The 24,096-nt window shown below is 44.0% G+C and overlaps 1 protein-coding gene across 7 annotated transcripts in view; it reads right to left on the bottom strand.

Moving 5' to 3' along the window:
* RASAL2 (RAS protein activator like 2) overlaps positions 1-24,096 on the bottom strand; it is a 190,092-nt gene that overhangs the window by 55,199 nt on the left and 110,797 nt on the right. For 6 of the 7 annotated variants that reach the window (XM_027694580.1, XM_027694578.1, XM_027694574.1 and 3 more), the window contains exon 3: positions 20,388-20,511. In XM_027694580.1, coding sequence (XP_027550381.1) covers positions 20,388-20,511 — 124 coding nt within the window. Of the gene's footprint in view, positions 1-9,777; positions 10,048-20,387; positions 20,512-24,096 lie in introns of those variants that run through there. The other variant, XM_027694582.1, reaches the window with a different exon arrangement.

The raw sequence follows: 24,096 nt of genomic DNA, 5'->3' as shown, positions 1-24,096 counted from the left end.
AAACTGAGGTTTTAAAATCCAAAAGAGGTAGCAGGTTATGATAGAATCAATTCAAATAAAAAGTAGAAATAGGTTTCAGTGCTGAAGAAGCTCAAAATAGATGAGCACAATAGCTCACCAGCTACGTGCAATGCATCCCTACCATCCCTCACAGTGTTGGCTTTGTTTGAAGGCTCAGGTATTATGCTTTATGCTGGAAGAAAAAACAGCAAGCTCAGAGGCAATTTAAATCCCCTCCCCATTACTGACGAGCCTGCATTCCCCTGTTTACAAGCCCCTTCCTGCTCCAGCTATTATCCCAGCATCCCAGCCTTCCTTACAATGAATTTGTTCATGCAATGGCAGGTTGATCAATCTGTGGATAGGAAGCTCCCACCCCTCCCTCTCCCCTCCTCCTGCAAGGCGGCGGCATTGATCGGCAATAATGGAATCTGCTGCTGGCTGCCAAGGGCAGGAGAGAGGAGGGAACTGCTCCTCTTCCTCAGCGCCGAGCAGCGGGAGCGAGGGAATTGCTCCTCTTCCCCAGCGGCCGCAGCCCCGCCGGCTTCAGCCTCGGCTGCACCGGGGCAAAGGAGAGAGAGGTGAGCAGAGAGCAGCAGTGCTGGGGGCTCGGAGAAGTCATCAACACGAACGGGTGGTTATTTATTGGAAAAAAAAAATAAATAAAAAAAAGAAGATAAATGGGAAACAATCCTGCCCTGTCTAGACAGCTCTGCAATGAGGACTCGTCGCTGTGACTTCATGAAGGGTCACATTTAACTGTGGCAGCATTTAAATGTTACAGCATGTGATTTATTCTACACAAAAGAGCGTTTTACAGGTTTACACAGGCACGAGCAGAGACGACTCCCGACTCCTGGTAAGTGAGGGACTCCCGGGCCCCACAAATCAAAATTGCCTTTGTCCTCGGGGGATGGAGCTGATGCTCTGATCAAACTGCACTCTTTAAAGAGACAGCCGCCTTTTGTTCACCAGTTTCTGAACCTGTCTTTATTTTAAATAATTTATACAGTTGCCAATCCCTATTACAAACAAGGACATTCCCTGACCACTGAGTAAAAACCCAAGCTGAAACTGCGACACCAAAAGTCCATTAGATCAGCAAAGCAAAAAATTAGATACCGACCAACAAATGAAGAGGAAGAAAAAAAAAAAGGGCTATCAAGTCCCAGCAGGGAAGAAAATTCCAATTACTAAGACAACTTGTAGCAAGTATTGTTTGTGCAGGACAGATATTTTCATAAAACACCTGCCAAGCAGGGCAGATGCTCTCCAGAATTCCCAGTTAATGAGGGAACATGGGACAGGCTGTTCAGGAGTGAGGTACCACAGCAGCATGGAAGACTGAGCTGAGCAGTCCCCCTGAACAAACACATACCCCCACCCCAAGGTGAATGGAGGGATGAAAACCCAGAAACATTCCCTACATCACAGAAAATCCAGCAGATGCATTCCCATCTATGCAAAACCAGCTGATTTTCTTTTTTTCCCCAAAAATGAGCTGTTCCAACAAATTTCCCTCTATGTGTGGGAGGACCACATTTGGTCCAACTTTTACAAGTAGAACCTTTTCTTTGAGTTGAGACTGTGCAAACTGATGACGTAAATCTACTTGCAATAAGAATGAAATAAAAGCACTTTTAGAGAAAGGATCAGAATGTTATTTTGGTCTATCTGGTTGTTCAATATGAAATGAAAACTGTCAACTCCTTACTTTTAGTTCCCTTAACAAATACTGCGCCCACAACCACCTGACTGACTTCCCATTAAACAGTGGTTTAAACTGCAATATTAACTATCAACTCCATAAATAAAAGGTTCTAGAGAAAACACAGCTAAGAGTATTGATTTCCCATAAATGTTTACCAATTTTGCATCCTTTCTAGGAGTATAAATCATGTGCAGATCCTGTTTTGCCTCCTTAGCTGCCTCATCTTGTATCATAATTTAATTTATTAATTTCTTTCAATGTTCTATAATGTTCACGATAACAGGGGAAGTATATTAAATAGGAAATATGACACTGGTTTATTGGAGTATTTTAAAATATGGGAGCATTAAAAACTTTGTAAAAATATGGAGGTAGAACTGGCAAAGACTTCAGTCAGGAGGATGCAACTAGGAACTGAAAGGACACTGAAGTTTTTGATAAGCAGAACACATTAACCTTCCTGGGGCAACCCACAGAGGGGGAAAACCTGCATAAATACTCTCCTCTTACTAATCTTCATTTTGTGTGGTTTACCAGCTCACAATACCACGCAGGAAGCGTGTCTGCAATGGACTGTCAGAAGGTGGAGATACACATCAGAACAAAAGCAGGAATTACAAAGTCCCTGTAAGAAATTAAGTCATGAACCCACTCCCACTAAAAATCCTGGAGTTTTAAAGTGAGAGATAGAAGGAGAAGAGCCACTGACATTTAGAAACACCAAATCCATCTAACCTGACTTGAAACACCTTCAGAACATCACCCAGTGACTTCATCCATTCATTGCATTATTCCTAGTTGAACAAAGACCTGTCTTCCAGAGAAAGGGACATCCAGCTGTAACCAGACACTGAAAGACATGAAGAGCCTGTCTGATCCCTTGGTAAGCTGTTCCAATGGTTAACTTCACTCCTGCTTGGCAAATTGCTCCTTAGTTCCAAGACTGAGTTTATCAAGCCTCATCTCCCAACCACTGGGCTCTGGCTGACGTTTGTGTGCTTTGATAGTCCACTATCAAACTCTGGTATCAGAAATGTCCTCTCTGTTTACATCCTTTGAACACTTAGCTTCAAACAGTGCTTTCAAATATATCTTCAAACTCCTCTGGAGCATAGATTTTGATTTTTAAACCTTTTGCTATGCAAGAAAACCAGAGACTGAACTCGCTCCACAGCTGCAGGAGGGATGTGGTGCTGCTCACAGCCAAAGAAACACTGTGAATAGCTTCTTAAATTTGCCTTAAAGGAGGTCTTGTGCTCTAGAGCTTACCAAAACCTACCCAAAAGTCTTGTCCAAATTTTCCAGGACAGCCAGATTGTGAGATAACATGCAAATTAGCATGAGAGGAATATTCAAAACATGACTAACTTATTTTCATGCTGTGAGACCTACCTACACTGGAGTTGCAGGAGTTTGTTGAACCAATGCAAATCCAGACACAAATTGCTCTATCAAGTGGAATTATGGAAAATATAGAGGGGTGGGAGAGATCAGCAAAGTAGTAATTAAAAAAAAACAACCAAAAAAGCAGGAGCAAGAAGCAGCTAATGTCTGCCTTGAGAGACTGCTTTCCAAAATAAGCACCAGGAGCTAATTTTGCTGTACAGAACAGCAGGTGAGAACGCCAGAAAACTTCTTCAAAGTGTTTGGGTTCATCTCCCTCACCCCTGAGCTCCAAAAGCAGATGAGTCCACAAGGCTGGAAATTAAACCAAGCCCTTCTGCTTTGGAACCTCTTATATAAATGAATCATTTAAAACTTGTGTGCATCCCTTCCCAGTAATTCCCTGCATCACCCTCAGTGACTGAGCTCCTGCAGTTGTCACAAATGTCCCTCTCCTGCAGTTATGTGCCTGAAACCTGTGAAGTTAAGCAGCTTTGCCATCCTGTGAATTTAAAAATTAGCATTCTTGATCAGTGAAACTACCCAGAAGCATATGAATGCTCAGATTTTTCTACAGGAATTTTAGTTAAGTGATAATTCACAATATATGCAAATAATAGAGCACAGATGCCTTGTGATGCAGATGCTTTGTAAGCAAAAAGTCATGGTGGCATAAATCATAATGTGTTAATGTTCTGTGCATGAGGCACTTACAAGAGGAGGAAAAATGGGTCTTCCTTGCACTAGGGACAGGCTCTGACAGACTGATTGATGGATATTGCTATAGTCAGTAGATGATGTCTTCACAGCAATGTAGATTAGATATTGTACACCCAAGTCATTCTTATCAAAATGTTTTACAGATAATTTAGGAGCGAACAAGAAACAATAAACATTTGTTTCTCCAGCTCCTGGATCAATGTCATGTGTCAGGCAAAACTACTACCTTTATACCTGCCCCTTAGGAAATAAGAATAGTTATTTGAGGCATTTTGCCACAGAAAAATGCAAAGCAGTGCTAACTTCCCAATCCTATTTTCGAAGCCACAGCACAGAACAAGCAGCTGGCTCGAAAATAAGTTTCCCAGATACCTAAAAATGTCAACTCTATATCCAAAAGGCTCTGTTTCCTGCATTAAATCATTTTAAATGCCTATCCATAATGAAAGTAATTTTGCTCTGAGAAGCAGCACTGCAATGTAACAGCCTTCCAACCACGCCGTGATCTAGTTCAGGAGCATCCCGATGGACAGGGCTGAGTAACTCATTCTGTGTCAGGAATCAGGGTGGAAGGATTCACAATTATTCTGGGACATGGATAACTTTTTTGGCTTAAGCCACCTGAGCAAAGCCAGAGTGCAGAGCTGTGACACAGCGCTGTGAACACACCGCGAGCAGAGTCGTTCTGCTGCAACGCAAATCCATGGCAGGTCTTCATCAGACAGGAGAGGATGTTGGACATGGTGGAGCATGGCAAAGCACACAGGAAGCCCTTTTTAATCAGGAAAACCAAAAATGGATGGACACTCAAGTGTCTCTTCAAGCCAGCGCATCTTGTTGTGGAAAGTGAAACCGTGCTGATGAAGTAGCAGCCCGCACACACACATCATAGTCTAGTGTTTTATCCTTTCAGATTGCTTAATGAAGTGATTGTAGCACAGCCACTGATCTCCAGCACTCACTCTCTACAGCTCTCCCCCAGCTGCAGGTGACACCCTCAACACGCCACAGCACTGGGGTGATATTGTCACTCACCAGGGCAATGGTCCCCCTCACTTCCAGAGTGAACCCCACCAGCCTTCCCAGCCCAGCTGAGATCACAGACCTTAACTCACTGCTTACTCAGGAGTGGGGCAGAGCAAAGAATTTCCTAAATAACAATTTCTGGAGCAGAGAAGAACCCAGGGGCAGCAAAAGCTGCGCCTGCTGACAGCCTGGAAAGATAAATAGTGACAGAAAGGCAAAAAAAGGTGAGAAAAACAACAAACCTTGAAGTTCTCTAGTGTACAATAATACAGGTATTTCTGCTGGGCAGAACTGATGGGTTTACAGAACTTCACTGATGAATCAACCATTTTTTTTTTCCATTTCCACACCAATTTAATTACATTTTTGTACTCAATCCAACTTCAGGTATCCTCAGAATAGCCAAGGGACTCGGCTAAGTTACGCTGCTAGCAGGATGGTAGGTTTGTAAGTACCTATTAATGACCACTCCAAAAACATTAAGCTAATTTAATTCCAAATTAGGGCCAAGACGTTATTTACAGAGCCATCCACTCTGGAGTGCCTTTCCAGACTGTGAACCATATGCCTCATGTCAACAGACATCTTGTACTGAAGTATGAATACACCCAGCTATATATTTAATGAGCAGTATGTAAAGGGTACTTAATTCCTAATGCTGGTATTCACACCATGACTTTTTTCCCCAAGAATTTTTCTTGCTCACCTTGCAGGCCACGTAGTTTGCACAACTCCTGTCTTCAAAAGTGCTGTATTTTGTGAAAATAATTGATGAAGGCAGTTTTGTTGGCATGCTTCCATCATTCCTGTTGCTCTCTAGTATTTCGTCCTGACTTGCTGTTTTTCCTTGGGCATAGAGGCTCAACCAGAGCAGGGAAACAGCCAGGAATGATTTTTCTTATTTAGACTCATTTGGATGACACCTCCAACAAGCAAACAAATGAAAGAACAACTGGGTGAGGGCTGGGGTTTGGGAGGTGGTTGTTTGGGGTGTTTTTGCCTTCTCTGACTAGACATGATCACAGAGGTAACAGAGAGCTATGATTTTGAGGAAAACATGAGAGAGAAACTAAACATAAGACAGAACTAAATGTCTTATCGTTCAGTCTGCAATATTCTGGCACCATCAAAATGCCTAAGACCCACACAAGTGGCTTCAAAGTGTTGTGGGATGTGAGCCAACATGATCAATATACAATAGTCTACTGACCATGACTCTCCTTAAGCTTCTGCTGAGATCACACAGCAACTGCCACAACATCCCCTCAACTTAAGCACTATTTACCCTCGTCCTGCAAGGTTTAGCACAAGGTAACAGCCTGACGTAGCACTCCCACAACGAGTTCAACTTGCTTGTTTTCAGCACAACCTAAATACCAGCGATTCCTGCAGAGCAGGGCTGAGGGTGCTGTGCCAACAGGGAGCTTTACTCCACCCCGAGGTCACTGCGCGCTCCCTCTTTACACCGAGAAACCGCAGCTTTGCCAACACCACCAGGTGGGAGTTGAACTCTGCTTGACTGGCACGGAAGGAAAGTTGCCTGCACTTGTAACACCAGATAAGGAGACAGAAAACCACCAGCAAAAGGCTCTTAGTGTCTAGCAGCCCAAAAGCACGTGGCCTGCACTTACCAGGTACTCAGCAGAAGAGCAGAAGCATTTGGAGAATGAGTGGTTGTGACCAGCAGTGATTCCCTACCCCTGCCCGTGAATCATGTGGTCTCCCTCCCTCTCACTACTCAGTTCCACCTGTGTTTATAGGAAGACTGTGTTAATCTCTACATAAGCACCAAAATAAGGCAACTGCCAAAGCCCAAGGCCTTGCCAAACAACAGGGAAAGTGCAGCACGTGGAGGGTTTTTTTAACCTGTTCCCAAATTAGGGACCAAATTTAGTGGTGAAACAAGGAAACACAGCAAGGGAAGAGACTACATAGTTTAGGGAATTTTTACAAGGACATACCAAGTCCTCCATCTTGTGGACATGGGCTTAATTTCTGACTGATGCAATATCTTAAAGCTTCTTCCTGGGCACTCTGGTGAGAATTCCCCTGGAGAATATAGTCAGCATTTTGGAGTGACCTTAGGACACCCCAGGCCAGGGCTTTAAGAGCGTGAATGACGTAAAAAGTGGCATTAAAATTATGCTGTATTTTGTACAGTTGGCATTTTTTCTGTAGCCATTATTCCTGGAATCTAACAACTGTGGAGACAATTACAGCCTCTATTCTAGAAAAGGGACCTGGCTATCACAGTTTGAGTGCAACTGAGGTTGGAAATCTGACTGAAGCCTACTCCAGAAAGGACCAAAACAAGCAGGAAAATGAATAAATAAACAGAAAAAATATTTCCAATCTCCTCTTTTCTAAGCCAGATTTGCATTTCTCAATGCTTCTGACTGGTTTCACTTTTGAAGGTTGCCCAGAGACTTGACTCCGAGCAAATGTGTTGGTGGAGCTGTTTCACTTCTCTGGCGGGAGTCCATGTCCCAACATTGCCCTCCTAAAGTCCCTGCTGAGCACGCTGCAGGTGCAGGGAAAGAAAAATGCCATGTTGTGTGTCACCACAGCAGACCCACTGCCTAAGGAGCAGCACTGTTCAGCTGTGGGAGAATGGATATCAGTCAGAATTTCTTTACTGAGAGGGTGTCAGGCACTGGGACGGGTTGCCCGGGGAAGTGGCAGAGTCACCACCATCCCTGAAGTGTTCAAAAAACATGTGGATGTGGTGTTTAGGGCCATGGTTCAGTGGTGGCCTCGGAGGTGCTGGGTTAATGGTTGAATTTGATGATCTTCAAGGTCTTTTCCAACCTTAATGATGCTGTGGTTCTACACAGACTCACCCCAGCCATTTGTAGCTGCCACCATCTGCTCAGAGAAGCAGCCATTTACTCTGCAACCCAATTTTTGCAGTCACCACGAGAATTTCAGCACCATTTCCCAACAAAGCCATAACATATATACTCCAAGCCTATAGACAATTTCATATGTGGAGATGATACTGCTGAAACCATAAGCACTGTCTGTGGCTGCATCATTTGCTTCTTGACTTCCTGTGCAGATTTCCCTCTCCCTTACCAGAAGCAGTCACCCATTTATGTAGAAAATTAAATGGAAGGGGATCATTAGGTCTCCCTTCTGCCATTGGCCCAGTTTCAAATCCCACCATTATTAGCTCCCCTTAAAAAACATTTGTGCTGTCTGATGCCAATTAGCCAAGAAACCTCGATAAAAGGAAGTATTCCTTTTGTGGAGAATTAAAGCTTGGACAAGCACATACCTCTACAGGCTGGAAAATGAATCGTTCTCTTGATGCCAACGAGCCATTTACAAATGCCACCCATACCCTGTAACTTGCTGCATCCCAGAATTCTCTGGCTTCCAATGTTACACTTATTCCCAGATATCAGAAAATGGCAAGGGGTAGGTCAAGGCTCAGTATACCAGAATGCCTCTGCCTCCTGCTTTCACACAACTTGAGCTGATTTGTTCCCATGAGCTTTAAAGAGCCATGACAGATCTTTCTGACACAAGTCACCTCAAGTATTCACTGCAATTACACCATTTTCCCCTCCCAAGGGATTTCAGAAAGAGGGAGAGCACCCACAGAGTATCAGATAAAGCTGGGCACAACATGAAGAATTTGCAGGAATGTAAGTTGCTGCTCACGTCTGCCTTCCACAACTGCCCAGTATTGTACTCTTAATTCACTGCCCTATTAACATGTTAATCGTATGAAAGAGCCCCAAAAAGAGACAGGAAATTCTGAAGGGAACCTCCTGGTAACCACCCCAAAATCACCTAAATGAAACTTGGAAGTGATGGGCCTTGTGGTGCCTCGAGCTTTTCTGAGCAGTTTGCCAGAAGTTTGCTTGTTTTTCAAAGAAACACGTGTTTGCCCAAAAAAAAAAAAAAGCTAAGGCAGAAGGTTTTCATTTTCTGATCATGTAATTCAAAGGCAGCTGCAGAACAAACCCACTGGTTCAGGCAAACAAAAACAGTCTCTCCAAGTTAGTAAATTAGTATTCACCCTGTCTACGGATGAAGAAGAAAATGAGTGAGGAGGACGTCGTAATCAGCACCTATTAAAGGAGGTTTCCAAGGTAGAAAACATTTGACTCAGGAGATTCCACTCCCAGTTTCCTTAGACAACATTTATTGCTTTGGTACCTACTGAAAAATGTTTAACTCTATCAAAAGGCAGGAAATTGAAATGCTTTTCAGCTTGCTATCACTTAATGCATTTTTGGGGGAAAAAAAGCTGCCAGAAAAGCAAGTAGCATTGTTAAGACAGGAAAACAAATCCTCCTGTTTTTATGAGCAACCTGTAGGATTCCCTGAACTGCTTTGATTTACTATCCCTTGCTGCAGGACAGGAAGCCAGGTTGGCAATATTCTCTGTTGGAAACATCACGCAATGCCAGCCACAAGCAAACACCGACAAATATCCCCCCAGTGTGCCCTGGAATGGTGCTGTCTGGCCTTGTCCAGAAATCCAATGCCATTTAAAAATTTACTGACTTGTGTGAGGTAAGTAAAGGCTTATAGTGAGAGGGAGAAAAAGCAGCCTCATGATTTAAGTGGCAATAAAACAGAGCTTTAACTCTGAAAGCTGTTACAAAAACTTGTTTCTCATCTCAGCATCTACATGATGTTTGAATAGTAACATTTCTGCACCTCTGAGCAAAAAAGCACCAATAATCCACTTTTCCATTCATCCCATTGAAGCCATGCAAACAACTGTAAGAACTTGCATATAAAGCTGGAATAACAAAGCAAAGAGTTGCTATATACATGGAGCATGGATGAAACCCCTTCTAGTTTCCAGATGTTTTGAGTCCAGTCACTTTAAATCCCCAGCAAAACACTTCTGTGCCTCCCACCCAAACCTGCCCCGCTGGAAATGCCGCCCGGACGGTGTCAGGAGGGATCTGTCTCACCTGTGTGCTGCATCCTGTGGGAATCCTGCTACCTCCACCATGGTCCTGCCAGGATGCCGAGCAGAAAGCCAGCGGAGCCTCCTCACGCTCCTGCCCCGCGCCGTTTCCCTGCCTCAGCCGGGCTGGAATGCGGCAAAGCCAGAGCCGGAGCCGTCCAGCGCCAGCCTCTCTATTCAGCTCCTTGGCTCGCCTTGGACGAGAGCCGCCCTCCGCTCGCTCGCCTTCCCCCCCAGCGCATGGCATGAACGCTGCTCTCCCCAAAAACAGCGGCGTGCTCTGCCCGGGATGGGGAGACGCTCCATTCTCCCTGTCCCAAGGGAGCGTGGGGAGCAGGGAGGCAGCGCCAGCGCTCAGGTGGGGCGGGAGGAGACGCTCCTGCTCGGTGAAAACCCGCCCGATGCCGAGAAAACTCCGGGATTTCAAGCAGCTGAGTCCCGAGTCTAAAATCAGCTCCAGGGAAACTTAAGAGGGTGATATCACTGCACACACGGCCCGGGCTGCGAGGAGCCAGTCAAGATGAAAACATCTCGTCAGCTGGACGGGGAACTACATCTGAATGTGTTTGAAAAGCTGCACTTCGTTTGAAGATGTTTCTCCACTTCAAATGCTTCCACAGCTTAGGAAATACACAGCACCAAAAAAACCCCAAGAGTCACTTAAACAAACAAGGAACTTTTTTCCCCCCTTTGTTTTTTGCACTGCCTTTTTTTTTTCTTTTTTTGGCTTTAAATTCAAAGATCTGTGGCTTTGAAAGTGAAATGGTGAAGTCTGATACCAGATGCCTTTTCCTGAGCTCTGGTTTTTAAATTTTTTTATTTATTTATTTTTTATTTAGAAGCACTGAGAGCTGAGCTTCCAGGCATAGCATTTTTATTTATTTATAGCTCTTTAAGGCACAGAAGCCAAACCCTACAAAGAGTTTGGTTACTGCTGCCATCATACTATACTGTCCTTTACATTATAATACCCCTGACAGAAGAATGTGTCAAGTTGGATCAGTTTAAAAGTTCAGGGTTTGATTCCCAGCAGATCCCACCTGCCAGTTGGGCCGGGGGGAACCAGAGCAGACAAACACACACACACACAGGAGGAATGCAAAGTTGTTCAGCCTGTTGCTAAACAGGCTAAAATTGCTCACCAACAGCTAAGGGGCTGCACACACTCTCCTACTTTCTGCTGTTCTTGAGAGTGAGTGATTTGTTTTTCTAATTTCCTGTATTTTTTTTCCTAATTTTCTCTAAATTTTTCCTAATTTTCTCAGATTTTGCCATTTGATTGCGCTGTAACACTCTCCTCTGATTCAGTCCTTCTTTGCACTACCTCGTTTCTCACAGGGTTACTTAAGATGAGGTTCTGCACATTCTCTCAGGCCAACAATTTCCCACACCCTCGGAAGAAACAGTAGCTTTGGCCTCCCTACCTCTTGCCAAGGCTCACGTGAAAAATCTGCGGGAAAAGCACAGCACAGCCCTCGGGAAAGAAACTTGTTGAATGTGTGCTGAAACAATACCAAGGGCAAAATAAATAACAGAGAATTGCAATTGCTCCCTCGCCCTCTAAAGCCAATCATTAGCTACACCCAGGGATCCTGCACCAAGAGCAGCACTGAAAAAGAATGGAAAAAAACCCCCAACATACCAGCATAACTAAATAAACAAACTAAAGGACAAATTGGTTTGACCTGCTGCTTGGAAATGCCTGGAAACAGCAGGAAAAAGGGTCTTGGGATCACAGTGGAGCCAGATTCTGTAGGAGAGCAGCAACAGCTGATAAGCTACTGCATCTCCTCTCTCTCACTGCCCCTGCACCACAAAACCCCATGAATGCCATGGTAATTACAGAGCACACTTCATTCCAGAGCTCTGGACCAGCTACATCCGCAGCAGCACCACAGAAAAGCATCTCTCCGGAGGGTGGAGCAACATCAGACAACTCGTGTGTACCACAGGGCACGAGGGAAAAGATGGAAAAACTAAGGACTGGGACATTAAAGTTAACCTGTACATCTCTTCAAGGGTTCTAATGCTTTTATGGGAAAATCCTGTTGTGTTTTCTTTTTTTTTTTTAACTTTTTTTTTCATTTGTTTTGTTTCCATGTTTTCCTTTTTCCTTTCATGTCACTTAGGAACCCTCCGTTTCAAAATCAGGTTCAAACAGAAGGGTTCAAACTTTGGATCCAGCTCTGAAATAAGGCCATAATCTGCCTATTTCTCAGAAAGAAGGCATTTTTGGTGATGTGGGAAGGTTCAGTCCTAGTATCTATTTTTGTCAATCTTACAACTTGCTGTATGTACCTCAAAAAAAAGGATTTCTGAAATGCTGAAGGGTCTGGCAGTCTCAAACAAATACACCTGCTGAAGACTTCGGAAGAGACAGTGAATTTGGGAATTAAATCAGGGAGGAAAAAAGGGCAGATTGTACAAGTATTTGGAAATATTCCTAATCTAATCTACCCAGTATCCTAATCTACCCAGATTAGGAAATTTGAAATGCAATTTGCAAAGTCTAGGAATAAAAGTTGTTTCCAAAAGACTGTTACATTGAATAAAAATTATTAAAAAACCTTCATAATATTATTTGACTTTGGTTCAAATATCAAGATTTTCCTGCTACCGTTTTAGCCTGTTCCTGCCACAGAACAGAGGAAAAGCATCGGTGAGGAGGATCAAGTGAGATAACTGGAGTTTTTAATGGTCAGATTCTCACCTAAACTGCATCCAACTCACTGAAAGGTCCAGGAAATATTTGTAGTTCCATCCACGAAGAAAAAATAAAGCAGGAAAACCCTTCAGTTCTTCCCTGGGTGACACACAAGATAAAGTGGCCTCAAACATGCCTCAAGAATTACTAGCCTGTAGCCAAAAGTGCTTTACTGGACACCAGTTGTATCTCAATGGACACTAATCACTGCTAGAACACACAGTCCTCTCCGTCTCCAAGGCTGCTTTTGGGAATCAGGGATTTGCTTGCGACACAGAGGTGCCTGGTAGGAGAGTTCCTGATGAACTGCAGTGGAGTTCAACAGCCCAGTTTTCCTCTGTGGCTTCAGTATTTTTCCTTTAAGTAAATTATCTCTCTGCTGTGCTGCTGAAACGTTTTTGTCCGTTCTGCAGATAAAAATCACGGGTCTAACTCTCTCCTCCCCTTGTGCTACAAAAGAGGGATCTGTGACAAAAGGGTGGCAGGTCAGTAAAACACCCAGTATGTGCCTGTGGGGTGGCTCCTCTCCTCCTGTGAGTGCATTAGATCCAAGGTAACACAGAGAGCAGCTTCACAGCACACCCAAGCTCCTCTAACTCAGGGCTGCTACCAGGGGTAATTTGGAACATCCACCAGGTCAGATTCAAAGCCAACCCATCACCACCACATGTCTGTGAACACGATTCCGCTGCGTGAAGTCAAATCGATCCCCCTGGCAAGGAACAGAACCAGCACCAAGGAGGGTGGGAAAGCTGGGAGACAGGAGTGTGCACACCCCTGCACAGCAGAGAAAACTTTCTGTATTTAATTTCAGACTAACTTCAAACTAGAGGCACCCAATCCAATCTCATAAATATTTGCGCTGTCGAGTATCAATTTGTACTAAAGCAATAAACTGATCAGCAACTCATACCGAAGCCTGAACCAGATTTAATTACATCAGGACTTTTAAATTTAGTTCAACAGTTCAAATTAACTCTAGACAAGATAAGGAAATTCAGGCTGCAGGAAGGAAGGCTAATTTTCCATTAAGTGGTAAGCCAGTTGTTACTGAAGGAAAAAAGGCAAGTATACATGGTTGGCTGAAGTGTAATTACTTTTTGCCACAAGATCAAACAACTATAAAAGAGAAGCTACAAAACTGAACAATCCACAGTGAGTTCATGCATGATTTAAGGTAGCTCTCTCTAAAGAATTTAATGGATAACTTTTTATTGCTGTTCTTGAGAAAAAGAAGGAAAATTATAGCTTCCTTCAAAATAAACTGAGGTTTGGTTAGAACACAGCCAACAAATCTGCCCCAGATGGCCCAAGAGCCATCAGGTCTTAGCAATTACTACATTACACAACATGCTCTCCTTACAAAGTGTTCTTGATGCTCACATCACAAAATTTTAATATCTCTAAAGTGATTTTTTTTGTGTGCTCTGGAAGTAGTGGGCAGGGACATAACATACATTTCCAAGGGAAAAAAAAAAAGGCCGTAATGGATTATGAGTTGATATCAGAAAGTTAAGATTATGTGTTCATACCTATGTTAAATCTCTGCCCTAAAAAGGTTTAAGATCTAAACAGATAAAATTTGCTCCATGATGAAACTTGGCTTTCAGCACAGATGATCTGTGTGCAAGGGAATAAAGTTTCAGCAGCACTCAGAACAAACCAAAACTCTTTGGCTTCGCTTGTGTTATAGAAGAAGAAAGATAGCAGCTTGGCAATTTTCTGTATACAAATAACTCCCATTGCCCAGGGGAATGTCACTGAGATCCAGGCATCCTGCTTGTTACATCCAGCCTCCCTGGAGTCAGTTTTAATTTCAAGCAGAGTTGTTTAAACTCTTCATCCTTCCAAGGCAGGCGAATTGCACTGTACATTGTCCAAATTTCACATTACTTCAGGGCTTTTCCCAAAGTTTCCTAACCTCTTTTGTGGATGCAGAAGATAGCAGGACACTTTTCACACAGTAGCCCAAGAGCAGCTGGATTTCACAGGAGGTTTTTGAAAAGGCAGCTCACGGCTTGCATGTATTTGCATTTTGGGATGGAACATGATGGGTAAACAATGTCATCTGAAGACTTAAAGTTTTGGAATTTCAATTGATCGTGGCATTGCCACCCTCCCTACTAATTATTCCCAAGTGACAGCACTAGGAGATTGTGACCCAAGGGACCAGACAGTGAAGCAGGCAAAGGATGGAGTTGTTTAGCAAACTCTAGTTTGGGTAATTACATGAGCCAAAGGCTTCAGATCCTGGCTCACTAAAGGCTCCCACGCATATGGGTTTGGCAACACTGGCAGGTCCAGGCTGCAGGGAAGCAGAGAATGGAGCTGTGGGGCTCCACATGCCCAGGACCACCTGGAGCCCATGGAAACACCACAAACGTCACACCCTGGAGGTGCAGGACGGTTCTTTCCGTACCAACCTCATTAAAGTATCACCTTTCAGCTGCTGGGGACATTTAATTGAGATTTTTGGTACAAAGCACAGGTCAAAAAGAAAAAGAAAAAAGTCCCCAGCACTCGCTGGGGGTTGCTAAATTACACAATCAAGGGAACTGGCAGTAATGCAGCTGGTCCTTCAGACCCTGGGTTTGCACAGGGGAGGATGTGCCTCTCTCTCACACACAAACACGCTCGTGCAAGCCCAGCTCGGGCAAACCCAGGGAGCTGCAAACAAGTCAAGTCAGCACATCTGAATCCATCTTCCTGCCAGAGATACTGCTAAACACACCCCTCAATTTGAGGGCTAAACCCAAAGCCCTGTTTTGTACCCCTGCCATGCATAACAGTTGACAGGAGATGGATATTTTGCATATGGCAGCAGGGTGAAGAAGCAGGCAGTGCTGTTGGGAAAATTACTTCATCAAGACAAGTCATAAATCTCTACAGCTGAGATACAGGGAGCTGTAAAGTACATTTTTTCATCCCTACTTTCTAACAGGTATTCTTTGTAGGCAAAGTTGAGTGGTGGAAGGTGAAGGACAGACCCCTCATCAGCATAGTTTTGTTAGAAGTTACAGGATTTCCATTATTTCAAATTCCTGCATATTTCCTAAGTAAATCTTTACTGAATGTGCAAAAATCGGTGCACTGCAGATTCTTCCACTGACCAGGTCACAAACAATCTCTCTTTTTCTAAAACAGACTGTCTTCCTCTCCCCTCCTCTAAAAGCAGTAACCCTTTCCAGGTATTAATCCTAAAACTTAGTGCACAAGGATCATAATTATGTGGTGAGCACAGAGTAAATCTATTTATTCTTTCATCACCAATAGTCATTCCAGCTGGAATATAAAGAAAGCAAAGCTCAGCTTTGATTGTTTCAGTTGTAAACAACTTTGTCTCAAAAACAGCAGTTACTGAAATCACCCTAGAAATCTTTTGTAGCTCCTGTCTGTTCTCTCCTGCCAAGTTTTCACCTGAAGGAAGAGAACTGGCTGGGTGTTTTCTTGGAGCAATCCTCCCCAGCAGGAGGGCTCAGCAGAGGCTTGCAGGAGCTGTTCTAAGGGGTAGAACACACCAGGCAGCAATGAAACCAGATGCTGCTGAACTGATCTGCTCACTCCATTTCCAAGCCTCTGGACTCTTAGAACTATAGGGAGGCAGGATTTCTGCCCAGCTAACTGCTCACCTGGTAACAATGCAGTTTGGGCCTGGCATCAAAACAGATCAGTGCTTCATTCTCAATGCCAGTGACTCAAGGTGAGCACAAAACTAAAGTTTGCAAGGAGCATCTTCACCCCCGACCTGCTTTCAGCAATCTCAAGAGCTTCACGTTCAGACTGAGGAAAAACAGGGTTAACTTGTTTCAACAAGTGAAACAGTCTTCATTTTCTTCTTGGATGACTTCATATCCAAAATACAAAATGAAAATTTATTTGCATCAACACTAGCCTTTCTAAAAATCAGAGAATCTCAAAAACCCTCTCCTTGATAATGCTCTTTCCTAATAGTTTAAATTTTAAAAAAACCAACAACAACAAAGACCAAACACAAAGCCTTTCCTCACTTTCAATCCCTCATGATATTTTCACACAGGCAGGCAAAAAAAAAATCTCTTATTAATGCCACAGAGCTGCCAGAATCCAAACTTTTGCTCTGTATTCTCCTTAACAGCTCTCATTTACTGTGAGCAGGTGGTGAGAAGGAAGCAGAGTAAGAGAGAAGAGGACTATTCCGGGAGAGGAAGTGATAACTGTTACTAGCCTGTCTAACAGTATGAATGGTGGAAATCTGAATCATGCTTTTACTGTATGAATGGTTAATTCCAATATGTTATTACAAACAATGATCCTTTTAAAGGATGTAATCTCCCTAACAGGAAAAAATACACCTGTTAGAAAAAGAGCAGGATCTGAAGCAGAAATGGAGGCAAACAGAGATGGGCCAGTTTGAGTTCCTCTTCCTGTGACATTTCTTTGCTGGTCTCCAGGGCCTGCATCACACTTCATAAGAGAATTGGCCCATTGAAAATAACACTTGAAAGAAGGATAGAGACTGTCAAGCCGGAGTTAGAGAGAAATTACAGCTACATTTTTAGCTTGGAAGCTCCTCTCAGTAAGTGCTGCCAAGATGAAATCCTAGCAAGTAAATGACATATTTAGAGTGTGCCTGTTCACTCACAGAGGTATTACTACAATGATAGGGATTAGGCACCAAGGAAATTTCATGGCATATATTTAACGGATGGCTTGCTGACACAACTCAGTGTACAGGGCACCTTTCAGACAGGAATTAAGAATTCCAGCATTAGCAACAACCTCTCCAATGCCTGCAAGCAGAGGGAAAGCTCCTAAGCCAGCAGTAGATGCTGAGTGCCTCTGGAGTTAGCTTTTAAATGATCTTATTAGTTCTCAGTGTTTAAACAAGTCCCTCTCTATCCCGTGTTTCATCTCTGTGTCCGCCCCTCTGGCTCTCATCCGAGGGTGACCACAGCGGCTTCTGCCTGCACAGAAGGGATGGCTCAGCTGCTCTTCTGGCAGCTGCTGAACCATCACAAATTACAGCTTACTGTACTGAAGTATGTGGAAATTGGTGCCTATCTTAGTACAGGGGACTGTGAACCGTGGTGGCTCAGCAGCTGCCTCCCCAGCAGCTGAGCCAACCCTGCAGCCGGGGTGGAAAAGGGGAGAGGCGGCGGGGACGGGCACGGCAGCCCCGGGGTGAAGCACACTTGACTTAATGCTGACCTTTGGAGGGTTACACGTCTTTTCCTTCTGCTTCTCAGCTGTAACGTGGGCAGTTCCTCTCCCACACACTTCCTAGGAATGGTGCTACAAGGACGTGTGCATAATGCTATAAAGAATGCCACAGAAATTTGCAGAATGGGTTCTGCTGCTGATTATGCAGAGCCCTTGAAGAACATGTGCTGTTCCAGTTTTTCCACTAACAAAAAGATTCTCATACAAGTTTATTGCTACAGATGAAAAAGAGCCCCACTGCCTGGTTCCCCCCCTTTCTATTTATTTTTAATAAATGTATCCATTTATCACAAGAGAGACACGGCAACCTTACATAGGGAAAAAAGCAAATGCCATTGCTATGCCTTCACCTCTGCACTAGAGCCATTCCTAAGGAGCTCTTCTGCAAGGAGTAATTTCAGATATCATCCTAAGATGCAACACCTGCAGTTGCCATGTTATCCACACGCTTCCCTAGGACGAGCTCAATATTCTTATCAGCCCTGCATAGCAATTTCTCTGCTAGATATTGGAGCTGCCTCTGCTGTGCCTTTCAGCTTTGGGTGTCCATTCCAAAGCTATTTTAGTGCAGTTGTTATCTGTACTGCTTGTGATATGTTCTGGCTGCCACCATCTGTTTCTTTCCCTGTATAAAGATGTTCAATGGTTCCCTTCATTAATGTGTCCTCTGGCTCAGTATCTTGACACAAAGCTATTCCCACTGCTTGCTATCAACCCACTTTTCTCCATTAGCAGGAATTCTGTAATCGTGACAAGAGACATTTTTAACCAAGAGGTGAAAACAAGGGAACTACCCGGGGCGCTGCAATCAGGGATTATATATAACCTTCCCTCCCACTCTCCCTCATCCATCCTCACAGTGTGGGCATTGCTCAAGTTCCCCCTCCCACTGCAGGCCCACTTGCTTTAGCTACACACTTTGTGACATCTGTATTCACTACAGTTGCAGCTCTCACATGGAGAAGACCATGTACTCTTATACTTGTAATATATTTTTGTCAGGCAAACATCAAATAACACACTACAAGATGCCACATGCATTTAAAATTGTAGCAAAATACATAGTAAGGCAGACACCAAATAGCAGAGTCATCCATTCTCTGTGGCCATTCAGGAACAAGAATGTTACAAGGTTCCACTTAAAAACATAACACTGGGATTTCCAGCTATTGAGACGCTCAGTGAAGTCTAGAAATTCTTCTACATGTTTTTTGCACATGGTATGGAAGAAAAAGGCATTGAAATCTTAGATTTTAAAGGTCTTTCTAGCCTATGGAGCTGCAAATAATATTCATTGCCTAGAGCAGGCTGGTTGCAATACAATTCTTCATTCATCTCACTAGCCCCACACCTGGAATAAGTACTTTGCTTATAACACTGCGTAAACATATTTAAAACTGATTTTAGTTCCAAACAAGAACGAATATTTGTTCATATGGCATTTAGAGGTGCATTTGAAGTGCCACAAACAAATCCAGTCAGGGTTCTATTTATGTCAGTAATCCCAAAGTATTTTGCAGTTTTGCCTCCTAAATCCTCAACTTGCCCTGTTTCTTTTCAGACTACCAATCCAGGAATCAAAGAAATCAATAGAAACAAAAAAAAGAACCCTATCTGCCTTTCTCAAATAAGTAAGAGTTACATAGTGCTACTGGCAAGTACAAATAAATAAGTACCACGGTTGCAATGTGTTAATTAACTCTCTACAAGAGTGAGATTTTACTTACTTGTGTGCAATATATTCACAGAATAAAATTCTTGGGAAAAAAACCCAGCTGAGGCTGTGAAATGCAAGATACCTTACCTGCTCTTCACCTTTGACATCAGTTATCAAGGCTGATTTATGTTTAGAGATTCATGTTTTTTCCTCATGGCTCACTCTCTCCCAGGAATGACATTTTTCACAGCTGAACTAAGGAAAAACTGCTCCCAGTTCTCACCAGCCAATGACAAGGAAAACTTCTTGCACAGGTTGGGAAGAGAAAGAAGATCTCACTTGTGTGTGGTTGCTGCCTCTTCCTTTTTTCTGGAAAGAGCTGGAATGATGCTCTTTATGCAACCACAGGTGTGGTGGAATAAAGTGGGGGAACTGGGCCAAACCTGGACTTGGGAAACCACTGCAATGAAGCCTTTTCCTCTAATTTTTAATACCTGCCCTTTCTTTTGCTTTCCCTAAATTTCAACATGGATAATTATAGCCAACAGCAGGCAGATGGTTGGTTCTTTTAGGAACTGCGCCCTGAACAGGCATGAGGTAAGTCAGAGAAAAACCTGTTATTCGGTGCTTGTTGTGAAAATATGTAGCAAAGGAAATTCCAGAGGTGAGGTAAAACACAACCACCTAACAGTCCTGAACCAGCAGGAACCACTTACAGCCATCTGCAAAAGCTGCACCGCACTGACCTGCATCCAGCAGCTCTCACCTGCAAACCCTAGGGCTGCCCGGTAAGTTTAAAAACACAGCCACAAAGTGCAACGACAGCCATGCTTCTCTGGCATCCCATAACAGTCTCACTGGTGTTTGGATAAATCCTGGTGTTTGGAGGTGATTTTGCTGGAGGTATTTACAAACAAAGCCTGGGTTGCAGGACCTTCCCCCGCTGGCGGTGGTACCCACCTCTCCAGGCTGCTGTGCCGCGGTGCTGCCCGGGCACACGTGCCCTCTGACACAACTCAGCTATCAATTAATTCCACGTCTGGTTTCTCCTTACCTAGTTGGGCGGCCCCCTCTGCCGGGTACTCGGGGAACTGGCCCTCGGAGGGGACGCTGACTGTCCGGCGCAGGCAGCGCCCGCGGGAAGGATCCTGCGGCTCCGGCATCCCTTCCGTGGGCACCTGCGGAAAAACGATGCCGACAGCTGTCAGTGTGCCACCGGGCCACGCTGTAAATATGCCACCTTGATAAGGAACTTCATTTTCTGCTCATCTGGTAGTAACTCTCAGGCACAGTTTGGCGTTTCTGGCCTTATCACAGAATTCCAGGGGCTCCCCAGGAAAGTGTGGCAGTGATGAGGAGCACATGGTGTACAGCACCCTGTACTCCACATGTATCCAGTCACAACACAGCCCAACCATCCAACCAACAAGGCAGTCCTGCCTTTCAAGGCTGCTTTCCCAATGCCAAGCCCAGCCTTGTCTGCTTCCATGCTGGGAAAGTCAGGCAGAGGCAGGTGGCTACATCCAAAACTTTGGGAAAACAAAACTTCCAACAGCTGCCTGCTGGCCAGCGGTGCAGCACAGACAGCCCCTGGCTGCAGAAAGCCTCCTCCAAAGACACAGTCACAGAATAATCTGAGTTGGAAGGGACCCACAAGAATCATCCAGTCCAACTCTTAGCCCTGCACAGGCCCATCCCCAAGAGTCACATCATGTGCCTGAGAGGATCATCCAAATGTTCCTTGAGCTCTGTCAGCCTTGGTGTTGTGACCACTGCCCTGGGGAGCCTGTTCAGTTCCCCACCACTCTCTGGGGGAAGAACCTTTTTCTACCAAGGTCCTTGTGGTTATGACCATGGTTTTGCAGGTCTTTGCAAGGTCAGATAATAACTGAGCTCAGTATTGGTGATTTACTGGATTTGCAATTGTTTTAACCTGGACAATTGTGCCACTGAGTTATTGCTGTAACCACCCAGGTAATTGTGCTCCTCATCTGTATTTGTCACCACAACGTTGTTTGGAGATAAACTATTTATCCCTAAAGCTCAACAGTCTGGTGTCTGTTACCATATGTGGAACCTGTAGGCTGGTAGGGCCACCTTAAGCTCATATATTCAACAGCTGGGAGAAACCTCAGGGATGAGGGAGATGCAGAATCCAGGGGCTGGAGGGAGGCCCAAAACATCTCAGTACAACTGCAATCCATGCACTACAGCAATTTCTTTTCACACAGATACATCACAGACAGCTTGCAGCTAAAGGAATAGAAACCCCCCATCCCATTTCCTGTGCTGCTTATCCTTTCACATCTTCCACCATCTCTGAAAAAAAACAGTATTAATAGCAAACAAAAAGATATCATTCATTTGCATTGAAGGCTGTGAAAGATGTACGAGATACTGCACTATTTTAGGAACAGGCTGCACTACAATGGCCCTCACAAACCAGTTCTGGCATTTCCTGACTTCTAAGCACTTAGCATTCTCTTAAGGTCATTTTTTAATGTTATCTATTACTACGCTGGTCTATTTGTCATTTTTCAAAACAAGCTTCCCAAAGCCCCTGTGCTTATTCTGTTCAGACTATTGTCTTTGCTGGTAGATTTTTACAGCAGCTCCTTTGCTGCACGATCTCTGTGCAAAAGCACATTAGGAAGTTAAACAGAGACTAATTTTGTTAGTTTATGCCACATTCCTTCAATCAAGTTCACATATTAGATTTTCAGTTCTCATCTGGAGGCTCCATTTAGTCTCATTCCCTTCTAAACTCTCTTCTGGTCCGCTGCCTCTCCCAGTTTCCTTCAGAGCGTTTTTGGGATGCTGTGAGCTCTATTTCCACATCAGTTATTACCAGTACCTGCAGGATGCTTTTAAGGTGTGCTGTGATCCTCCTCTCTCAGTGCACTTGCTGCATCCTCCCCTAACTGCTCGCTCCAGACCAATACAGCTCCTGCGGGATGGATTTCTCCACTATTGGATTTTTTTTCCACCAAGAAATGAACAATCCCTCTTTTTTTTCAAGCACACCTCTTCAGTACCTGTGTGTGCTTTCAGAAATGGGTTGACAGGAACATTCTTTTAATCCACTGACACAAAAAAACCCACTACTACCACCCTGGTGCCAGCAATGATATCCATGGGGACACTGTGGATGTGCTGACTTACTGCCACAGGGGAGCAGGAGGATAGGGACTGAGCCTCTTAAGTCTGACTTCAAAATGCTTTGTTATTTTAAGTGAAGCTTCTCCAAAACCATAGTCTCAATCTATACTGACAAAAAACTAACTCCAAGATTACAGGACCAGTATTTGTCACTTAGTGTGAGACCACCCTGCTTGTAAAGATACAGCTTTGTGAATATGCAAAATGAGCTTGATCAGCAGCAGCTCTGCATCTTTGGGGGTTGGACATGTTTTAAACAGGTGTATAAATTGCTGGTTTGCCAGTGGTCAGGCAAACAGATTCATGGATTGGGAGGCACCAGAACACAAGGAAGTGCACAAAGGAATAGTACATAAGGACCAAGCCAGCCACCTGCAACCTTCCCAACACTCCTCTAGCCCCTGACAGTGCAGCAAGTTCAGCAAAGGACTGAAGGGAAGGACACAGTCCTGCAGAGTCAGGACTCTAATGGTGATTCAGGCTTTCAGCAGGTTTTTTTTTAACCCATCCAGCTTTGTTATTCTGTTATTTGCTCACCAACCTGGGAATTGTCCGACCCTGAGCTGACATGCTCAAGCTGCTGCTTCAGGGCTGGACTCTGAGCAGTGTAACTCTGGGACAAAAAGGTACATAAGGACAGTCCAAATGCTGATTATTTTGCTAATCTTAGCAATTTTCATCACAGGTTATGTTTCCCTCACAAATTCCACAATTTATCAACGACGGGTTGAGAGCTTGGACTCTAAGCCCTTGAACAGCATCCCAGCTCACCTGACACTGAACATGCTTTTTTAAGTATAAAAAGCCTGTATTGGGGATTTCTAGTAATTTGATGACAAGATTTCAGAAGAAATAGGAGTAAGAGCTTCACAAGCATTTAATGCCTCTTAAAGGCAAACTGAGATAGTCTCTTGAAAAAAAAGTAGAGAAACAAGTTTCTTCATTGCAGATAACAATTTGCAAGATTTGAAAAAGTGGTTCAAGACAAAAACTTGAGAACTTGCAGACTTTTCTGAACTAATAGTCAGGAAGTTAGGAATCACATCAGTAAAACAGTTAAATAATTCATTTTAATTTTTACCTTCCTCCAGAAAGTCAGAAGCTGGCTAAAATTTTGACATAGAAATCCACTTTAAAAACGTTGACAGCAAACATTTAATTATTCATTTTCCAAAAGCCCAGAGAAATTTGTTTGGGAATTGAAGCAAATCTTTTCTTACGACTGGGTTCAGGTTTGACAAACTCCCGTTTACAGGTAAAACGTATTTGCTGTGAGGTCCCAACGTGACAAGTCCTCAGAGAATGGCAGTGGGCGCTTCTGAAGAGCATCCCCTGGGAGCCCCAGACATCAGTGTTTGCTCTTGCTGCTTTCCCTTGGGATCACTGCTGGCATACCACTACTGGTGTCAGCCAGAGGAGATGGAAGAGTAGGAAAATCCATCCCAGTTGTCCTGCTGCTGGCCCCTGTCACCAGCACCAGTCAGCAGCAGATCATGTCACAGCAAATGCAGGTCTTTGCTGTCCTTTGCCCTTGATTAAAACCACTCCTAAATCCAAGAAGAAATGCGAGGTTTGGGTGCAGGGAGGAAAAAGGAAGAGTCTAA

Source organism: Neopelma chrysocephalum, unplaced genomic scaffold (assembly GCF_003984885.1).
Source record: "Neopelma chrysocephalum unplaced genomic scaffold, ASM398488v2 Primary Assembly neopelma1_98, whole genome shotgun sequence".
In the NCBI taxonomy this organism is placed as follows: Eukaryota; Metazoa; Chordata; class Aves; order Passeriformes; family Pipridae; genus Neopelma; species Neopelma chrysocephalum.
The sequence above is the reverse complement of the archived record's forward strand: the minus strand, read 5'-3'. Positions and strand labels throughout refer to the sequence as shown.